Source organism: Cherax quadricarinatus, chromosome 41, assembly GCF_038502225.1.
Source record: "Cherax quadricarinatus isolate ZL_2023a chromosome 41, ASM3850222v1, whole genome shotgun sequence".
NCBI lineage: Eukaryota > Metazoa > Arthropoda > Malacostraca > Decapoda > Parastacidae > Cherax > Cherax quadricarinatus.
In genome coordinates this window covers 26,659,193-26,678,250 of record NC_091332.1, presented here as the reverse complement: position 1 = coordinate 26,678,250, position 19,058 = coordinate 26,659,193, and the positions used below count along the sequence as shown (strand labels likewise).

Here is a 19,058-nt window from a genome sequence, read left to right as displayed (position 1 = left end):
GACCTCACAAGCCCAGCTGAACTACATCACACAGTCTCTCCTATTTCGGACAAACGGGAAAATCATTGGAGGTGAGAATGTCCCAGCACTGTTATTCGATACGTATAGCACAGGAGTCGAACACGATTTTCAACCATATTAGTGCTTGTAATAACCTGGACAAATTGGCGGGAAGCAAAAGTCATCTTTCCTTGTTACTCCTGGATTGAAAGGAATATTGCAGAATCGGCAGTTATTATGCATGATAGGCAGTCATTATACAATATCATTAGATGCATTTTTAGTTGAGGTAATAGTACACAGTTTAAAATTGGGCTCTTTTACGAATGTATCAGTCTTAAATATAGTGCCACACCGAGGAATTAGGGCCTATTTTTCCTGCAGTTTCTGAAGGTTGAACCAGATTTTGTGTCAGAATTCTGTAGGATGAATAGATGTGGCTGTCTTGTTATTGCAGATGCCTCCCCTTTAAATGTTAACGTTTTCTCTCGTAACTTTAAATGGACATGTTGTCCCAAGCTACAATATAGTTGCCAGTGACTCCTGTATCACTCACAATATATTTATGTATTTAAAGTTAATGATGTCATAGTGGAATATGACCAATATTTTTTGTTATTGCCATGTTAATTTCGCTTAGGCTATTACAGTATCAATGCTTGTGGGATTTTTTTAATGCTGTAATATTCATCCTTCAGGCTGTGGGCACTGTTGTGCCTGGGGGCACTTCCGGTGCCCTCTCTCTCTCTCTCTCTCTCTCTCTCTCTCTCTCTCTCTCTCTCTCTCTCTCTCTCTCTCTCTCTCTCTCTCTCTCTCTCTCTCTCTCTCCCTCTCTCTCCCTCCCTCCCTCCCTCCCTCCCTCCCTCCCTCCCTCCCTCCCTCCCTCCCTCCAGTGAAGACGGTCCTCTGGGAACACATTTGCTGGGACATCCTCCTCTTCTGCAATTTTGCAAGCTCCTGATGGTGTGTTGATTGCAACACGAAAGGCCTACTCCCTCCGTGGTTGTTTTGCATATTTACATATACTTATCTGGAGTCTGGCATTGTGGATTAAGTACTGTGCACTCTGTTGCCGAGTTTGCAGGTTCGAGTCCTGCTGTGGACTGAGAGATAAAGCTGGTAAACAATTCGCAAACAGGCGAAATTGTTTACAAACATTATCTCTCAGTCCACAGCAGGAGGAGTGGTGGAGCACGGTGAGAGGAAATCCTGTGACACAAACCTACTGGAGTTTTGCGACAAGGTATCAGAAGTAAAATAGGGGAGAGGGAGAGGTGGGTAGACTGCATTTTCTTTGACTGTAAGAAGGCTTTCGACACAGTTCTGCACAAGAGATTAGTGCAAAACCTAGAGGAGCAGGCAGGAAAGGCACTGCAATGGATCAGAGAATATTTGACAGGAAGGAAACATCGAGTGATGGTACGTGACGAGGTGTCAAGAGTGGGTGTCTGTGATGAGCAGGGTTCCTCAAGGGTCAGTTCTAGGACCGGTGTTGTTTCTGGTACATGTGAAGGACATGGTTGAAGGGATAGATTCAGAGGTGTCCCTGCTTGTAGACGATGTGAAGCTAATGAGAAGAACTGAAGTGGACGAGGCTCAGGTAGGACTACTTAGGGATTTGAATAGACTACAGACCTGGTCCAACAATTGGCTTCTAGACTTTACCCTCACCAAGTACAAAGTAACGATGATTGGGGAAGGTCAAAGAAAACCCCAGACAGAATACAGGCTATCTGGAGTTTACCTGGAGAGAGTTTCGGGGGTCAACGCCCCCGCGGCCCGGTCTGTGACCAGGCCTCCTGGTGGATCAGCCCCTGATCAACCAGGCTGTTGCTGCTGGCTGCACGCAAACCAACGTACGAGCCACAGCCCGGCTGATCAGGAACTGACTTTAGGTGATTGTCCAGTGCCAGCTTGACTGCCAGGGGTCTGTTGGTAATCCCCCTTATGTATGCTGGGAGGCAGTTGAACAGTCTCGGGCCCCTGACACTTATTGTATGGTCTCTTAACGTGCTAGTGACACCCCTGCTTTTCATTGGGGGGATGGTGCATCGTCTGCCAAGTCTTTTGCTTTCGTAGTGAGTGATTTTCGTGTGCAAGTTCGGTACTAGTCCCTCTAGGATTTTCCAGGTGTATATAATCATGTATCTCTCCCTCCTGCGTTCCAGGGAATACAGGTTTAGAAACCTCAAGCGCTCCCAGTAATTGAGGTGTTTTATCTCCGTTATGCGGGCCGTGAGATAAAACACCTCAATTACTGGGAGCGCTTGAGGTTTCTAAAGCCAAAGACTGCAAATCTCACTCAAGGAAAAGGATCTTGCGATGAATATAATACCGAGCACATCTGATGCGCACGTTCACCAAATAACTGCTACAGTATATGGGTGCTGGCAAACTTAAGAAAAGTGTTTCGACACTTGTGTAAAGAGTCATTCAATATACTGTACACCGTGTACTTCAGGCCTTTATCGGAGTATGCAGCACCAGTATGGAACCCACACTTTTTCAAGCACGTTAAAAAATTAGAGAAAGTGCAAAGATTTGCAACAAGACTAGTCCCGGAGCTAAAGGGTATGTCTTACGAGAAGAGGTTAAGGGAAATCAACCTGACGACACTGGAGGACAGGAGGGATTGGGTAGATATGATAACAACATATTAAATACTGAGAGGAATGAACACGGTGGATAGGGATAGAATGTTCCGGAGATGGGACACAGCATCAAGGGGACACAACTGGAAGTTGAAACTTAGATGAGTCACAGGGATGTTAGGAAATATTTCTTCAGTCATAGAGTTGTCAGGAAGTAGAACAGTTTGGAGAATGATGTAGTGGAGGCAGGATCCATACATAGCTTTAAGAAGAGGTATGATAAAGCTCTTGGAACAGGGAAAGAGTGGACGTAATAGCGATCAGCAAAGGAGGTACTACTCGACCCTTGCAACGACAAATAGGTGAGAACACACAAACATACATACACATACATTAAAGTATACGATCCTTGTCGGTTTAGCGCTTTCTTTGATAATAATAATAATAGTAATAATAATAATAATAATATTAAATTGTATATTACCTGGTGCAGGAGGAAAGCCGTGTGTGAGGTTGCTGGGAGTCACCAGAAGCACCAAGCCTCCCGCTGGTTGGTGTCACCTCTGGTTCAACACACAACAACCACCAGTCGTCACCAGGATCACCAACACTGGTAAGTATTCATCAGCATTTTAGAAGGGTGGGATCCCAGTTACTTTGTGTCTCATAGCCTCTTCCGCTATTTCTGCTCTTCGTTGGCGCTCTCCTCTGCATAATTAACTTAAATCAGTTAAATTTTCTTTATTGTTTTTCGAAACGCAGATCAAGCAAGGATTTTGAGGCACTGCCATTTTTTAATTCAAAGTTTTCTAAAGGACTCTTTAATATATATATATATATATATATATATATATATATATATATATATATATATATATATATATATATATATATATATATATATATATCTGCACGCAGGAATCTAATTGCTGGGTAGGGATCCTTGCCCTCGTCCAGATGGCACAGCAGCCTTGGCAGGACTTCTTGAATCTTTTAGGGAAAGGTAGGTTCTGCTTCAGGTGAAAGAACTGTGACATGCGAAGTATGTCACCTCGCGTTGGAAGCTGGACAGATGGGAAAAACTCGAGGGGACACTCTAATAACCACCATTCCGATGCACTTCATGTACTCGGTGCTGAGGATGCCATCTGTGATAGAAACCAAAGATGTAGTTTCGTGCAACCTTTAAATATGCATGAAATGGTCCAAATCTTGGCACACAGTTGCGTGCAGCCAGCAGCAACAGCCTGGTTGATCAGGGGCTGATCCACCAGGAGGCCTGGTCACAGACCGGGCCGCGGGGGCGTTGACCCCCGAAACTCTCTCCAGGTAAACTCCAGGTAAACAGTACAGGCTCATAGAGTGGAATAAAAATTACATTGTGGAGCGCACTTCCTTTGAAGTTTTAAAATTAACATGTATTTTTGGACTGGTCTAATGCACACACACACACACACACACACACCCACACACACACACACACACACACACACACACACACACACACACACACACACACACACACACACACACACACACACACACACACACACTGGAGTACGCAGTAGCAGTTTGGAACCCACACCTGGTCAAACACGTCAAGAAATTAGAGAAAGTGCAAAGGTTTGCAACAAGGCTAGTTCCAGAGCTAAGGGGAATGTCCTATGAAGAAAGGTTAAGGGAAATCGGTCTGACAACACTGGAGGACAGAAGGATCAGGGGAGACATGATAACGACATACAAAATACTGCGTGGAATAGACAAGGTGGACAGAGGATGTTCCAGAGATGGAACACAGAAACAAGGGTTTACAATTGGAAGCTGAAGACTCAGATGAGTCAAAGGGATGTTAGGAAGTATTTCTTCAGTCATAGAGTAGTTAGGAAGTGGAATATTCTGGCAAGCGATGTAGTGGAGGCAGGAACTATACATAGTTCTAAGACGAGGTATGATAAAGCTCATGGAGCAGGGGAGAGAGGACCTAGTAGCGGTCGGTGAAGAGGCGGAGCCAGGAGCTGAGTCTCGACCCCCTGCAACCACAATTAGGTGAGTACACACACACACACACACACACACACACTGTATATATATATATATATATATATATATATATATATATATATATATATATATATATATATATATATATATATATGGAGTGTGAGCAAAGTAACATTTATGAAGGGGTTCAGGGAAACCGACAGGCCGGACTTGAGTCCTGGAGATGGGAAGTACAGTGCCTGCACTCTGAAGGAGGGGTGTTAATGTTGCAGTTTAAAAACTGTAGTGTAAAGCACCCTTCTGGCAAGACAGTGATGGAGTGAATGATGGTGAAAGCTTTTCTTTTTCCGGCCACCCTGCCTTGGTGGGAATCGGCCAGTGTGTTAATAAAAAAATATATATAGTGGAACCTAGGTACTTGAACAGCTCCATACTCGAACAATTCGGTACTCGAACGCTTTGTTCAGTAAAAAATTGCTCGGTAGTCGACTGTTTGCTCGGCGTTCGACCAAACACGACTTGCCACAACATGTGTGTCAGTCTCCCCACAGTTGTCGCTCAGGCCAAAATTTCGCTGAACTTCACTGTAAACTATTTCGTGTTTCATCGCATTTTTGAGTATTTTTTTTATATTATTTGTATATATAAGTCACCATTGGGCCTAAGAAGATTAGTGATAACAGTCAACCTAAAAGAAAATTGGTTAGTGTGTGTTTGCCCTGATGAAAACACTGCCTCTGCCTCTCTATATGAACATGCCTATTGTTAATTTCAGCGTCTGTATTGTGTTTCTAGGTTATCTATTGCGTTTCTGATATCAAGTTGGAATAAATGTGATAGATAACCTTTATTACTAATATTAGCATAATTACACAACATCGTATTCGCGCCACCGCTAGTATCTGGCTATCAAGACGACTCATCAGATATTGAATGCTCCCTCTGCTGGCCCCTCCCTCCCTCTCTCCTATAATTCCTCCCACTTCAGGCCCCTCTTATATTACGCTTGCTTTCCATTTTGATTTTTTATTCACACATACAATAGAAGATTTACTGTTATGCAGGCTACTGAATTATTGAAAAAATGGTATAAAAATTATCAGCGCATTTATGAAAGCATTTTAGACCGACCAGTTGACGTGTATTGGACGCGTGACGTGATTTGTTTACGCTTGAACATTAACAAAAATCGAACGTTTCCGTTACTTTGAGCTCAATTTCAAGGTACTTTTACTCTCTAAACCATTCAAAATCATCTCTTTTTCTGTAATATATCTTTTATTATATCAAATGAGACCAAGAAAACGAGAATAGAGCCATAAATACTGTACGGAAATATACCGCAAAGTCGCTGTAAGTGTATTTTTGGGGGTCTGAAACTGATTAATCTAATTTACATTATTCCTTATGGGAAAAATTCGTTCGGTACACGAACAGATCGGTACTCGAAAAGCCTTCTGGAACAAATTAAGTTCGAGTGCCGAGTGTATATAGGGAACTGGACTGGGGACCCTCATCCTCAGAGAAAAGAATAAACTTACTTCAGGGAAAACCCAAGGTTCTTCCCGGAGCTGTTTGAATATTGTCTTCTACCACCCTCTATGTTCTATACTCTATGTGAACTTTATTTAAAGACAAAATACATTGCCAAAAATACAATGAGGAATGGAACAAAATAAATAACATCTCACAGCCTACATCTTGAATATTTCGTCCAATTCCCCGACGGTGGGCTGTGTGCCCAGAATGCTGCAGGCATTTCCCCTCTGGATCGAAAGAGGAAGTTGGCTGCTCTGTGATCCTTAATTTCTGTGACGAGTTTTTCACCCAGCTCTTTGAGGAACTGTAGAGCACACTTGCCCCATGCTCCAAGGGTCTCTGACCCTACAGTGATGAAGTTATAGCAGGAGGGCAGGCCTTCGTATATGCGGATCTTCTGGGTCTCCCTGTAGCTGGTGGCTCCATCCCCTTCAGCTTCAGAGATTGGCAAGTAGGTGTCCGCCAAAGTTGCGGCACAGGTGTAGTCCCAGGCAGTCTGTTTACCATCCTTCCAGGGTAGCATAATGACGCCATCAGGATGATTTCAACTTCTGTCAGATTTCTGCACTTGGGGTTCCTGTTCAACTGGGTAACGGGGTGTGACAAGACTTCTCTGTATGATGTCATCTAGCATATTTCCTTTCTGATGTATGACACACGAGACCATGAAGTCAGAATTGATCAGCTGACGCCCTGCTGCAAATATACCTATGTTCGGTGAGTATGGGGGCGGCTAAACGAAGAGCAACACCAATCGAGTCGAGTCGAGTGCCCAGGAAGGAATTGGGAACAGCTAAAAAAAATCTCCTGACTGTGGTGCCTTCACCGCTAGGAGACGAGCTTTGTCCTTTCTTGAAGCGTTGGTGAGCATTGTGTTGGAATATTTTTCATTATCGGTTTATCCCAGTGGGGCTGTTTGTGCGCTCTGGGAGGAACTGGTCTGTTTGAGTGGTCTATAAAGGTGTCCCACAGTATGGCTGCTTCAATGAACTGGGGGTCTTGAGCTCCTACTACACCTCTCAAGCGTTCGGGGACAATCTCCTTGACTAGTCCACTGGAAGCCAAACACGAGGACAGAAATGCAGGTAATGCTACCTGCGTTGCCTTGCGCACCCCTATACCTCCCAGTCGCACTGGTAAAGTTGCCTGATCCCATTGCTCATCTTCCAGTGACAGATTCAGTGCCTTCCTAAAGATTGATCTTAGGTGTGCGTCATATTCGTTGAGTGTTGGGTTGTCAAAAGAGGGTGTGCACCTCAGGAAGTAAGCGAGTCTTGGCAGAGTGAGACACCTTGTGAGGAGATACAGGGCATCATGAGCATCAAGATCACTTATTCTCTCCTCCGTTCTCTTCAGGTCATTCAGTTTGTCCTTGAGGACTGTGTAGATGGCCTGATGACCCAGCGGTGCTCCCAAGAGGGTACTGTTGGATGGAGTGGTAGTAGAGACTTCAGGAAAAATTGTTCGCACAGCTCTGATTATTTCCTGGTTCCTTGTGACGATTTCACACTTGGAGGGATTGAGGATGAGTCCCAAGGCTTCTCCCTGTGTCTTCACCAGTTGTAGGTCCTCTAGCAGGGACTCTTCAGTACGTGCCAGAGTGCCATCATCCAGGTACCAGATGTTGAGCTCGCTGCGTAGGTTGGAAGTGGAGCGAGTGGATCACCCTAATGAACACCCTCTGATGAGGGAATTTCATGTTCACCCAACAAAACAGTTGAGGATTTGCTGTAGCCAGCTGAAATGAAAGGAAAAAGACTGGGGAACCGATCTCGAACAGCTGGCGAGACCACATCTCTTTTCACCATATTAAAGGCGTTTCTAAAGTCTAGTTTGACAACGGCAAGTAAGTAAGTTTATACAGTTACACAGATTATCATACATAGCAGCATATGTCAGACAAAATGACTTATACCATTGGGGTCCTTTTAATACCTTATTATTATAATACTATGAATGAGATAATATCTTATTGTTATACTATAAAGGAGATATACTAAGAATAAGGCAAAATGAGTTATTTACATTAAAATGGGTGTTAGCTAAAAAAATATAAAATAATTCTCCTCCCTTTCTGTCGCTATATTCATTAGGTGTCTTTTGGCTCTCTTCCTGAACTGGTTCATGCTATGACTGGCTTTGACATGTGCAGGCAATCTATTCCATTCCTTTATTGCTGTACAGTAGAACCCCTCAAGGAAGGTTCCTTGATGTTGGTGAGGGGCTCTTGATTTAGGGAATTGGATCTGTGCTCCAGTTCCCCGAATTAAGCCTGAATGCCTTCCACATCCCCCCCCCCCAGGCGCTGTATAATCCTCCGGGTTTAGCGCTTCCCCTTGATTAACATAATAATAATTGTACAGTAGAAGGTGTTTGAAGCCTGGCCACTGACTGTGGGTATTACAAAGTTGTGTTCTCTTCCCCTAATACTATGATTGCTTTTGTTCCAACCTTGACAAAATTGGCAGCAAGACATTCTGGACACTGTTTGTGAGGAATTATATAAACTTGATTTAACTTCAGTTGTTTTACTCTTCAACATTCAGCATATCCAGTTTTTGTAATTCATCCTGGCCCACATGATTTCTTGGACCCAGGTCCAGGATGAATCTTGTCTTCTGGTAACCCCAAGTAGGCCCTTGCTGTATGAGCTGCCGCTTAATTGCCTTGAGACACCCCAAAGCCCAGTTGGTTTGGCTGGAGTAAACTGGCGGCTTCTACGCGCATGTTTCTTACTGTTGCTTTGGCAACATCAATGGGTCTGATTCCTCCACCCTTCTTCAAAGCGCATAATGAGGCTCCAAAAAAGAAAGGTTTAATTTCTTCTGGAATCCGCCCAGCCAGACAGTTGTTGACGAAGGTTGTTAACTCAGAGAGAAGAATTGATGCAACTGTGCCGAATGCTGGATTTACCATCTCTTTGATGAGTTGTGGTCGAATTCCAGTGTAACCTCCTGCAAATCCTGCTGGAAATAACACTATCACTTTATAGACTTCTGATTCTGGCAAAATTAATTGTTCAGTGAAGATATCTTCCTCAGGGTTGTTGTTAACGACTCTGGTGTTCCTGGTTTGGTGCTTGTCTCTTAGTACTAGGGCTGTGGCCTCATCTTTGGGAGCTACAGTGTCGTCACTTGTCATTATTCTGATTGCTCCCACTGTGTTACCTTCGATTTTTTTGCTAACTTGTGCGCAAATTTTCTCGTTTTTAGTGGAATTTTTCTTGGATCTGCCTCTGATTTCTGTGATGATGGGGCAGAAGGACACAGTTATCTGTTCTTGGGTAGTTGCGCACTACTTTCATGACTGATGTGGTTAGCTATTTGCCGCGTTTTGCAGGAACTGCAAGACAGACGTTGCCGAACAGGAGTAAGTTGCGCCATGCCTTAATGATTCCTGGGGTTTCTAAGTTGGTGGAACCTCCATTCACCTGCTTAAGAAGGTCTGTGAACTTCCCTGCTGCATATGGGCGAGCCGCTGTAGGAATGTGAGATTGGGGACTGCTAGTAGTGGATATGAATGGCATCAGAAGATCTCCGCAACTGAGGAGGTTACCATTGGAATTTTCATCTGTCTGTGGAGGCTGTGGGATGCTCTCTGCAGGGACCATATGTGATCCAACACACCAATTGTGTGCAAGTATAAGGCCATTCCTGTTGAGTGCTCGATGCGCTCCACACGCCTTATATGTGCCTCTTCTTTCGTTATTAGGTGTACTGTTTCCCTGGCTATGTGGCTGGATAGCTGCATCATCTGCCGTACCTCAATCTGTGTGTTAAGCTTGGGCTGGAGGGAAATTGGCACTCGTGGGTGGAGGTGGAGAGTGGTGGAGAGTCTTTGTAGGAGGTTGCGGAGGGAAGTGTTGGTAGAGTGATGGAGTAGTGGAGGAGGGGTGATGGCCTGGGGAGGCAGGCTTGGCAGAGTTGTCCACTCACTGCATTCCACGACACATCAATATACATGACACTACGCTATACACTATACATAGCCTCAACTCTCTTCTAAACAAAACACTGATATGTACTCCGCATTATACACACAAGATGAACAAACACACTGTTATCGAAACTAGTCTTCACGGTGTATGTGTGCGTGTTTGTGGAAGGGGGGGGGGGGAAACAAACGCATTATTACCCTCCCCTCATTGCCGCCTCCAGCCCACAGATGACCTGGTACTGATTTTCACGTACACGACACTTTTCTTCATTCCGATGGAAGAAATGAAATGTAGAGTCTTCTTGCAACTCCAAAAACAAGCTGCAGGTATTCCCACAGCCTCTCTCTTCTAGAGTTGCATTGCGTAATATATATATATATATATATATATATATATATATATATATATATATATATATATATATATATATATATATATATATATATATACATATGGTAGGGGACTTGAATGCTAAAGTAGGAGAAACTTTTAGAGAGGGTGTGGTAGGTAAGTTTGGGGTGCCAGGTGTAAATGATAATGGGAGCCCTTTGATTGAACTTTGTATAGAAAGGGGTTTAGTTATAGGTAATACATATTTTAAGAAAAAGAGGATAAATAAGTATACACGATATGATGTAGGGCGAAATGACAGTAGTTTGTTGGATTATGTATTGGTAGATAAAAGACTGTTGAGTAGACTTCAGGATGTACATGTTTATAGAGGGGCCACAGATATATCAGATCACTTTCTAGTTGTAGCTACACTGAGAGTAAAAGGTAGATGGGATACAAGGAGAATAGAAGCATCAGGGAAGAGAGAGGTGAAGGTTTATAAACTAAAAGAGGAGGCAGTTAGGGTAAGATATAAACAGCTATTGGAGGATAGATGGGCTAATGAGAGCATAGGCAATGGGGTCGAAGAGGTATGGGGTAGGTTTAAAAATGTAGTGTTAGAGTGTTCAGCAGAAGTTTGTGGTTACAGGAAAGTGGGTGCAGGAGGGAAGAGGAGCGATTGGTGGAATGATGATGTAAAGAGAGTAGTAAGGGAGAAAAAGTTAGCATATGAGAAGTTTTTACAAAGTAGAAGTGATGCAAGGAGGGAAGAGTATATGGAGAAAAAGAGAGAAGTTAAGAGAGTGGTGAAGCAATGTAAAAAGAGAGCAAATGAGAGAGTGGGTGAGATGTTATCAACAAATTTTGTTGAAAATAAGAAAAAGTTTTGGAGTGAGATTAACAAGTTAAGAAAGCCTAGAGAACAAATGGATTTGTCAGTTAAAAATGGGAGAGGAGAGTTATTAAATGGAGAGTTAGAGGTATTGGGAAGATGGAAGGAATATTTTGAGGAATTGTTAAATGTTGATGAAGATAGGGAAGCTGTGATTTCGTGTATAGGGCAAGGAGGAATAACATCTTGTAGGAGTGAGGAAGAGCCAGTTGTGAGTGTGGGGGAAGTTCGTGAGGCAGTAGGTAAAATGAAAGGGGGTAAGGCAGCCGGGATTGATGAGATAAAGATAGAAATGTTAAAAGCAGGTGGGGATATAGTTTTGGAGTGGTTGGTGCAATTATTTAATAAATGTATGGAAGAGGGTAAGGTACCTAGGGATTGGCAGAGAGCATGCATAGTTCCTTTGTATAAAGGCAAAGGGGATAAAAGAGAGTGCAAAAATTATAGGGGGATAAGTCTGTTGAGTGTACCTGGTAAAGTGTATGGTAGAGTTATAATTGAAAGAATTAAGAGTAAGACGGAGAATAGGATAGCAGATGAACAAGGAGGCTTTAGGAAAGGTAGGGGGTGTGTGGACCAGGTGTTTACAGTGAAACATATAAGTGAACAGTATTTAGATAAGGCTAAAGAGGTCTTTGTGGCATTTATGGATTTGGAAAAGGCGTATGACAGGGTGGATAGGGGGGCAATGTGGCAGATGTTGCAAGTGTATGGTGTAGGAGGTAGGTTACTGAAAGCAGTGAAGAGTTTTTACGAGGATAGTGAGGCTCAAGTTAGAGTATGTAGGAAAGAGGGAAATTTTTTCCCAGTAAAAGTAGGCCTTAGACAAGGATGTGTGATGTCACCGTGGTTGTTTAATATATTTATAGATGAGGTTGTAAGAGAAGTAAATGCGAGGGTCTTGGCAAGAGGCGTGGAGTTAAAAGATAAAGAATCACACACAAAGTGGGAGTTGTCACAGCTGCTCTTTGCTGATGACACTGTGCTCTTGGGAGATTCTGAAGAGAAGTTGCAGAGATTGGTGGATGAATTTGGTAGGGTGTGCAAAAGAAGAAAATTAAAGGTGAATACAGGAAAGAGTAAGGTTATGAGGATAACAAAAAGATTAGGTGATGAAAGATTGAATATCAGATTGGAGGGAGGGAGTATGGAGGAGGTGAACGTATTCAGATATTTGGGAGTGGACGTGTCAGCGGATGGGTCTATGAAAGATGAGGTGAATCATAGAATTGATGAGGGAAAAAGAGTGAGTGGTGCACTTAGGAGTCTGTGGAGACAAAGAACTTTGTCCTTGGAGGCAAAGAGGGGAATGTATGAGAGTATAGTTTTACCAACGCTCTTATATGGGTGTGAAGCGTGGGTGATGAATGTTGCAGCGAGGAGAAGGCTGGAGGCAGTGGAGATGTCATGTCTGAGGGCAATGTGTGGTGTGAATATAATGCAGAGAATTCGTAGTTTGGAAGTTAGGAGGAGGTGCGGGATTACCAAAACTGTTGTCCAGAGGGCTGAGGAAGGGTTGTTGAGGTGGTTCGGACATGTAGAGAGAATGGAGCGAAACAGAATGACTTCAAGAGTGTATCAGTCTGTAGTGGAAGGAAGGCGGGGTAGGGGTCGGCCTAGGAAGGGTTGGAGGGAGGGGGTAAAGGAGGTTTTGTGTGCGAGGGGCTTGGACTTCCAGCAGGCATGCGTGAGCGTGTTTGATAGGAGTGAATGGAGACAAATGGTTTTTAATACTTGACGTGCTGTTGGAGTGTGAGCAAAGCTGGGAACAAACGCATTATTACCCTCCCCTCATTGCCGCCTCCAGCCCACAGATGACCTGGTACTGATTTTCACGTACACGACACTTTTCTTCATTCCGATGGAAGAAATGAAATGTAGAGTCTTCTTGCAACTCCAAAAACAAGCTGCAGGTATTCCCACAGCCTCTCTCTTCTAGAGTTGCATTGCGTAATATATATATATATATATATATATATATATATATATATATATATATATATATATATATATATATATATATATATATATATACACATACATAAGGAATTCGCAAGAGCAGGCGAAATATACACAAACACTGATCTCTGGCTGAAGGAGACTCGAACCTACGAACCTTGGAACAAGGTACGCAGTGCTTTACCAATCTACCCACACTGGACAATATCTTGGAGTCCAGCTTGCGCTAGACTTTGATCCAAGGCAGCCAGCTTTCAGGGAGAAGACTTACAGCTTTTCATCTCATCTCCTGCATGCATCAGCCTTACTAGAGATGTTAACAATGCAAGGAATTCGCAAGAGCAGGATGCCTTGGATCAAAGTCTAGCGCAAGGTGGACTCCAAGGTATTGTCCAGTAATTTACTGAAGTGAACAGCATCTTGAAGGACTTGTCTAGTCGTCAGTACTCTACTGGAAACAACACTTACGTTGCATGTTAATGTTGCAGTTTAAAAACTGTAGTGTAAAGCACCCGTCTGGCAAGACAGTGATGGAGTGAATGATGGTGAAAGTTTTTCTTTTTCGGGCCACCCTACCTTGGTAGGAATCGGCCAGTGTGATAATAAATTATATATATATATATATATATATATATATATATATATATATATATATATATATATATATATATATATATATATATATATATATATATGTCGTGCCGAATAGGCAGAACTTGCGATCTTGGCTTAAATAGCAACGCTCATCTTGCCATGTAAGACAAGTGAAAATTTGTGTATGCAATAATTTCGCCAAAATCATTCTGAACCTAACGAAAAAAATATATTTGATTGTGTTTGTTTTGTACTAAATTATTGTAAACGTATTTAAAATATATTTACTTGGGTTAGGCTAAAATAAATTGATCTTGATATAGTAAGGTTAGGTAAGTTTTCTAAGATTCTTTTGGTGCAAAATTAAAAATTTTTTCATTAACATTAATGAAAAAAATATATCTTTAAACGTATAAGAGAAAATTTCAAAAAGGACTTAATTTTAAATGAGTTCTTACTAATTGACCAGTTTTGCATATTCGGCACGATATCTATATATATATATATATATACATATATATATATATATACATATATATACATATATATACATATATATACATATATATACATATATATATATATATATATATATATATATATATATATATATATATATATATATATATATACATATATATATATATACATATATATACATATATATATATATACATATATATATATACATATATATATACATATATATATATATATATATATATATATATATATATATATATATATAGAAAGATATATATATATATATATACATATATATATATATATATATATATATATATTAGCACACTGGCCGATTCCCACCAAGGCAGGGTGGCCCGAAAAAAACTTTCACCATCATTCACTCCATCACTGTCTTGCCAGAAGGGTGCTTTACACTACAGTTCTTAAACTGCAACATTAACACCCCTGTGTGTGTGTGTGTGTGTGTGTGTGTGTGTGTGTGTGTGTGTGTGTGTGTGTGTGTGTGTGTGTATAGATACAAAGAGAGAAAGGCTAAGCACGTTCCTTTTTCGGGGGTCACTCCCCAGATTTTTTTTGTTTTTTATTAATTTTTTCGCGGTGTGGTATAACTTCTGCAAACGCCTCGGGGTGGCTCCAGTTCCTCGGATCAAGTTTTCCCTGATCTGTGAAACTCCTATTTTTTTTTCGAAGTCGAGTAAGTGAAGTGTGAAGTTCGTCATCCTTAGAGTTTCATAGCCAAACGAGCAAATTTAGCCTTTAATTGGTATTCAGTTAAGGGTGTGTTACAGTACTCGGTTCCCTTATGAGGTATATCTCTTGGGCTGCTTAGTTTAACAAACATAAATAAACTTATAGCTCCCGGGTCATTCGTTTTTAATGTTATAATATATTTATATAACCCGGGATATCCCAGATTTTTCAGACAAAGTGACTTATTTTCCACTTGTGTGTCATTTAGCTGCTGAACACTTATGTGTCATTTAGCTGCTAAACACTTATGTGTCATTTAGCTGCTGAACACTTATGTGTCATTTAGCTGCTAAACACTTATGTGTCATTTAGCTGCTGAACACTTATGTGTCATTTAGCTGCTGAACACTTATGTGTCATTTAGCTGCTAAACACTTGTGTCATTTAGCTGCTAAACACTTATTTGTCATTTAGCTGCTAAACACTTACGTGTCATTTACCTGCTAAACACTTATGTGTCATTTAGCTGCTAAACACTTATGTGTCATTTAGCTAGCATGTTACAGCTCCTGTGTCCCACCTTTTTAGCGCTATTAATTACATATATAAGGTAGATAAAGGAACTGTATGGAGTTAAGCATATTCAAAACACGAGATGAATCAATACACAAAAACGTTTTATAAATTTTATTTATACAATATCAACGATAAAACATAGAAATACAATGTTATACATCCTCTGAATTACAGACAGCATGTGACTGTTGTATGACAGTCGAATAAGGACTGACGATGGGTCCTTAAACAGTCCAATTCTCATAGTTATTTCTACCTCTCAGTGGCTCTCCGCTCTCTGTTGTGCAATATTACTTTTATCGCCTTTATGTTTTATTTATAATTTTTCGGTTGTGCTATAGTATACCCAGTCATTTTGTATGGGAAGAGGACAACCTAATCTAACTACACCCATAAATTGCTGAAGATGTCTGTGAGAAAAGACAAATGGATTTATATGAGGTTAATATGATGGGTTGGCAGTGTGGACTCCTCCTCTGTTTACAGTTGTCCTCCACCTCCTCTGTTTACAGTTGTTCTCCACCTCCTCTGTTTACAGTTGTTCTCCACCTCCTCTGTTTACAGTTGTCCTCCACCTCCTCTGTTTACAATTGTCCTCCACCTCCTCTGTTTACAATTGTCCTCCACCTCCTCTGTTTACAATTGTCCTCCACCTCCTCTGTTTACAGTTGTTCTCCACCTCCTCTGTTTACAGTTGTCCTCCACCTCCTCTGTTTACAGTTGTCCTCCACCTCCTCTGTTTATAATTGTCCTCCACCTCCTCTGTTTACAGTTGTCCTCCACCTCCTCTGTTTACAGTTGTCCTCCACCTCCTCTGTTTACAGTTGTCCTCCACCTCCTCTGTTTACAGTTGTCCTCCACCTCCTCTGTTTACAATTGTCCTCCACCTCCTCTGTTTACAGTTGTCCTCCACCTCCTCTGTTTACAATTGTCCTCCACCTCCTCTGTTTACAGTTGTCCTCCACCTCCTCTGTTTACAGTTGTTCTCCACCTCCTCTGTTTACAGTTGTCCTCCACCTCCTCTGTTTACAGTTGTCCTCCACCTCCTCTGTTTACAGTTGTCCTCCACCTCCTCTGTTTACAATTGTCCTCCACCTCCTCTGTTTACAGTTGTCCTCCACCTCCTCTGTTTACAGTTGTCCTCCTCCTCTGTTTACAGTTGTCCTCCACCTCCTCTGTTTACAGTTGTCCTTCACCTCCTCTGTTTACAGTTGTCCTCCACCTCCTCTGTTTACAGTTGTCCTCCACCTCCTCTGTTTACAGTTGTCCTCCACCTCCTCTGTTTACAGTTGTCCTCCACCTCCTCTGGTTACAGTTGTCCTCCACCTCCTCTGTTTACAGTTGTCCTCCACCTCCTCTGTTTACAGTTGTCCTCCACCTCTTCTGTTTACAGTTGTCCTCCACCTCTTCTGTTTACAGTTGTCCTCCACCTCCTCTGTTTACAATTGTCCTCCACCTCCTCTGTTTACAGTTGTCCTCCACCTCCTCTGGTTACAGTTGTCCTCCACCTCCTCTGTTTACAATTGTCCTCCACCTCCTCTGTTTACAGTTGTCCTCCACCTCTTCTGTTTACAGTTGTCCTCCACCTCTTCTGTTTACAGTTGTCCTCCACCTCCTCTGTTTACAGTTGTCCTCCACCTCCTCTGGTTACAGTTGTCCTCCACCTCCTCTGTTTACAATTGTCCTCCACCTCCTCTGTTTACAGTTGTCCTCCACCTCCTCTGTTTACAGTTGTCCTCCACCTCTTCTGTTTACAGTTGTCCTCCACCTCCTCTGTTTACAGTTATCCTCCACCTCCTCTGTTTACAGTTGTCCTCCACCTCTTCTGTTTACAGTTGTCCTCCGGTGTTCTGCTCACCCTCGCTGGTCTCTGATCTGGCATATTACAGCTTTAGTACATTCTACCCTGCAGCTTTAGCGTTTAGTTTTGATTGCAATTATAATAATCATCATCATCGTCATACTACTACTACTGCTAATAATAATGGCAATAATACAGATAGAACTCGTGCTTATCCTTCACGTTTCTACTCTAACATCAGCACCTTTCTGACAAGTTTTAAGGAAAAACGGAGAGAGAAAACGAAGAAGAAAAGGAGATGTCAGTGTGTAAACTGAACTGAGTATTTCTCCACAGACTATCTGGACTATCAAAAGAAAAGCAGCGACCATCAGATGCCCTTCCTCTTTACCTGTCCGTTGCCGTCCCAGGTGGCTCACCTTCAACCAGCTGCCGTCTCCCTCGTCCACCAACCCTGCGAACCTGCCACCACACTCCTCAAGGTAACTTGCCACCACTCTCCTCCAGGTAACCTGCCACCATCTGCCTCCAGGTAACCTGCCACCACCCTCCTCCAGGTAACATGCCACCATCTGCCTCCAGGTAACCTGCTACCACCCTCCTCCAGGAAACCTGCCACCATCTGCCTCCAGGTAACCTACCACCACCCTCCAGGTAACGTACCACTTTCCTCCTCCAGGTAACATACCACTATCCTCCTCCAGGTAACCTGCCACCACCCTCCTCCAGGTAACCTGCCACCACCCTCCTTCAGGTAACCTGCCACCACCCTCCTCCAGGTAACCTGCCACCACCCTCCTCCAGGTAACCTGCCACCACCCTCCTTCAGGTAACCTGCCACCACCCTCCTCCAGGTAACCTGCCACCACCCTCCTCCAGGTAACCTGCCACCACCCTCCTTCAGGTAACCTGCCACCACCCTCCTCCAGGTAACCTGCCACCACCCTCCTCCAGGTAACCTGCCACCACCCTCCTTCAGGTAACTTGCCACCACCCTCCTCCAGGTAACCTGCCACCACCCTCCTCCAGGTAACCTGCCACCACCCTCCTTCAGGTAACCTGCCACCACCCTCCTCCAGGTAACCTGCCACCACCCTCCTCCAGGTAACCTGCCACCACCCTCCTTCAGGTAACTTGCCACCACCCTCCTCCAGGTAACCTGCCACCACCCTCCTCCAGGTAACCTGCCACCACCCTCCTCCAGGTAACCTGCCACCACCCTCCTTCAGGTAACCTGCCACCACCCTCCTCCAGGTAACCTGCCACCACCCTCCTCCAGGTAACCTGCCACCACCCTCCTTCAGGTAACCTGCCACCACCCTCCTCCAGGTAACCTGCCACCACCCTCCTCCAGGTAACCTGCCACCACCCTCCTCCAGGTAACCTGCCACCACCCTCCTCCCCTCCTCCAGGTAACTTGGCACCCTCCTCCTCCAGGTAACTTGGCACTCTCCTCCTCCAGGTAACCTGCCACCACCCTCCTCCAGGTAACCTGCCACCACCCTCCTCCAGGTAACCTGCCACCACCCTCCTCCAGGTAACCTGCCACCACCCTCCTCCAGGTAACCTGCCACCATCATCTCTGGAGAATAAGTTAGTATTTGATTCTAACACTGTTAAACCTCCTAGTCAATGAATGGGAGGCAGAGTAAAACATTG

The 19,058-nt window shown here is 43.2% G+C and overlaps 1 protein-coding gene across 6 annotated transcripts in view; it reads left to right on the top strand.

The window, feature by feature from the left end:
* LOC128695927 (uncharacterized) overlaps window positions 1-19,058 on the top strand; it is a 131,951-nt gene that overhangs the window by 78,379 nt on the left and 34,514 nt on the right. For all 6 annotated transcript variants that reach the window (XM_070093112.1, XM_070093113.1, XM_070093111.1 and 3 more), the window contains 2 exons: window positions 3,085-3,204; window positions 17,736-17,881. In XM_070093112.1, the coding sequence (XP_069949213.1) occupies window positions 3,085-3,204; window positions 17,736-17,881 (266 nt within the window). The remainder of the gene's footprint in view (window positions 1-3,084; window positions 3,205-17,735; window positions 17,882-19,058) is intronic.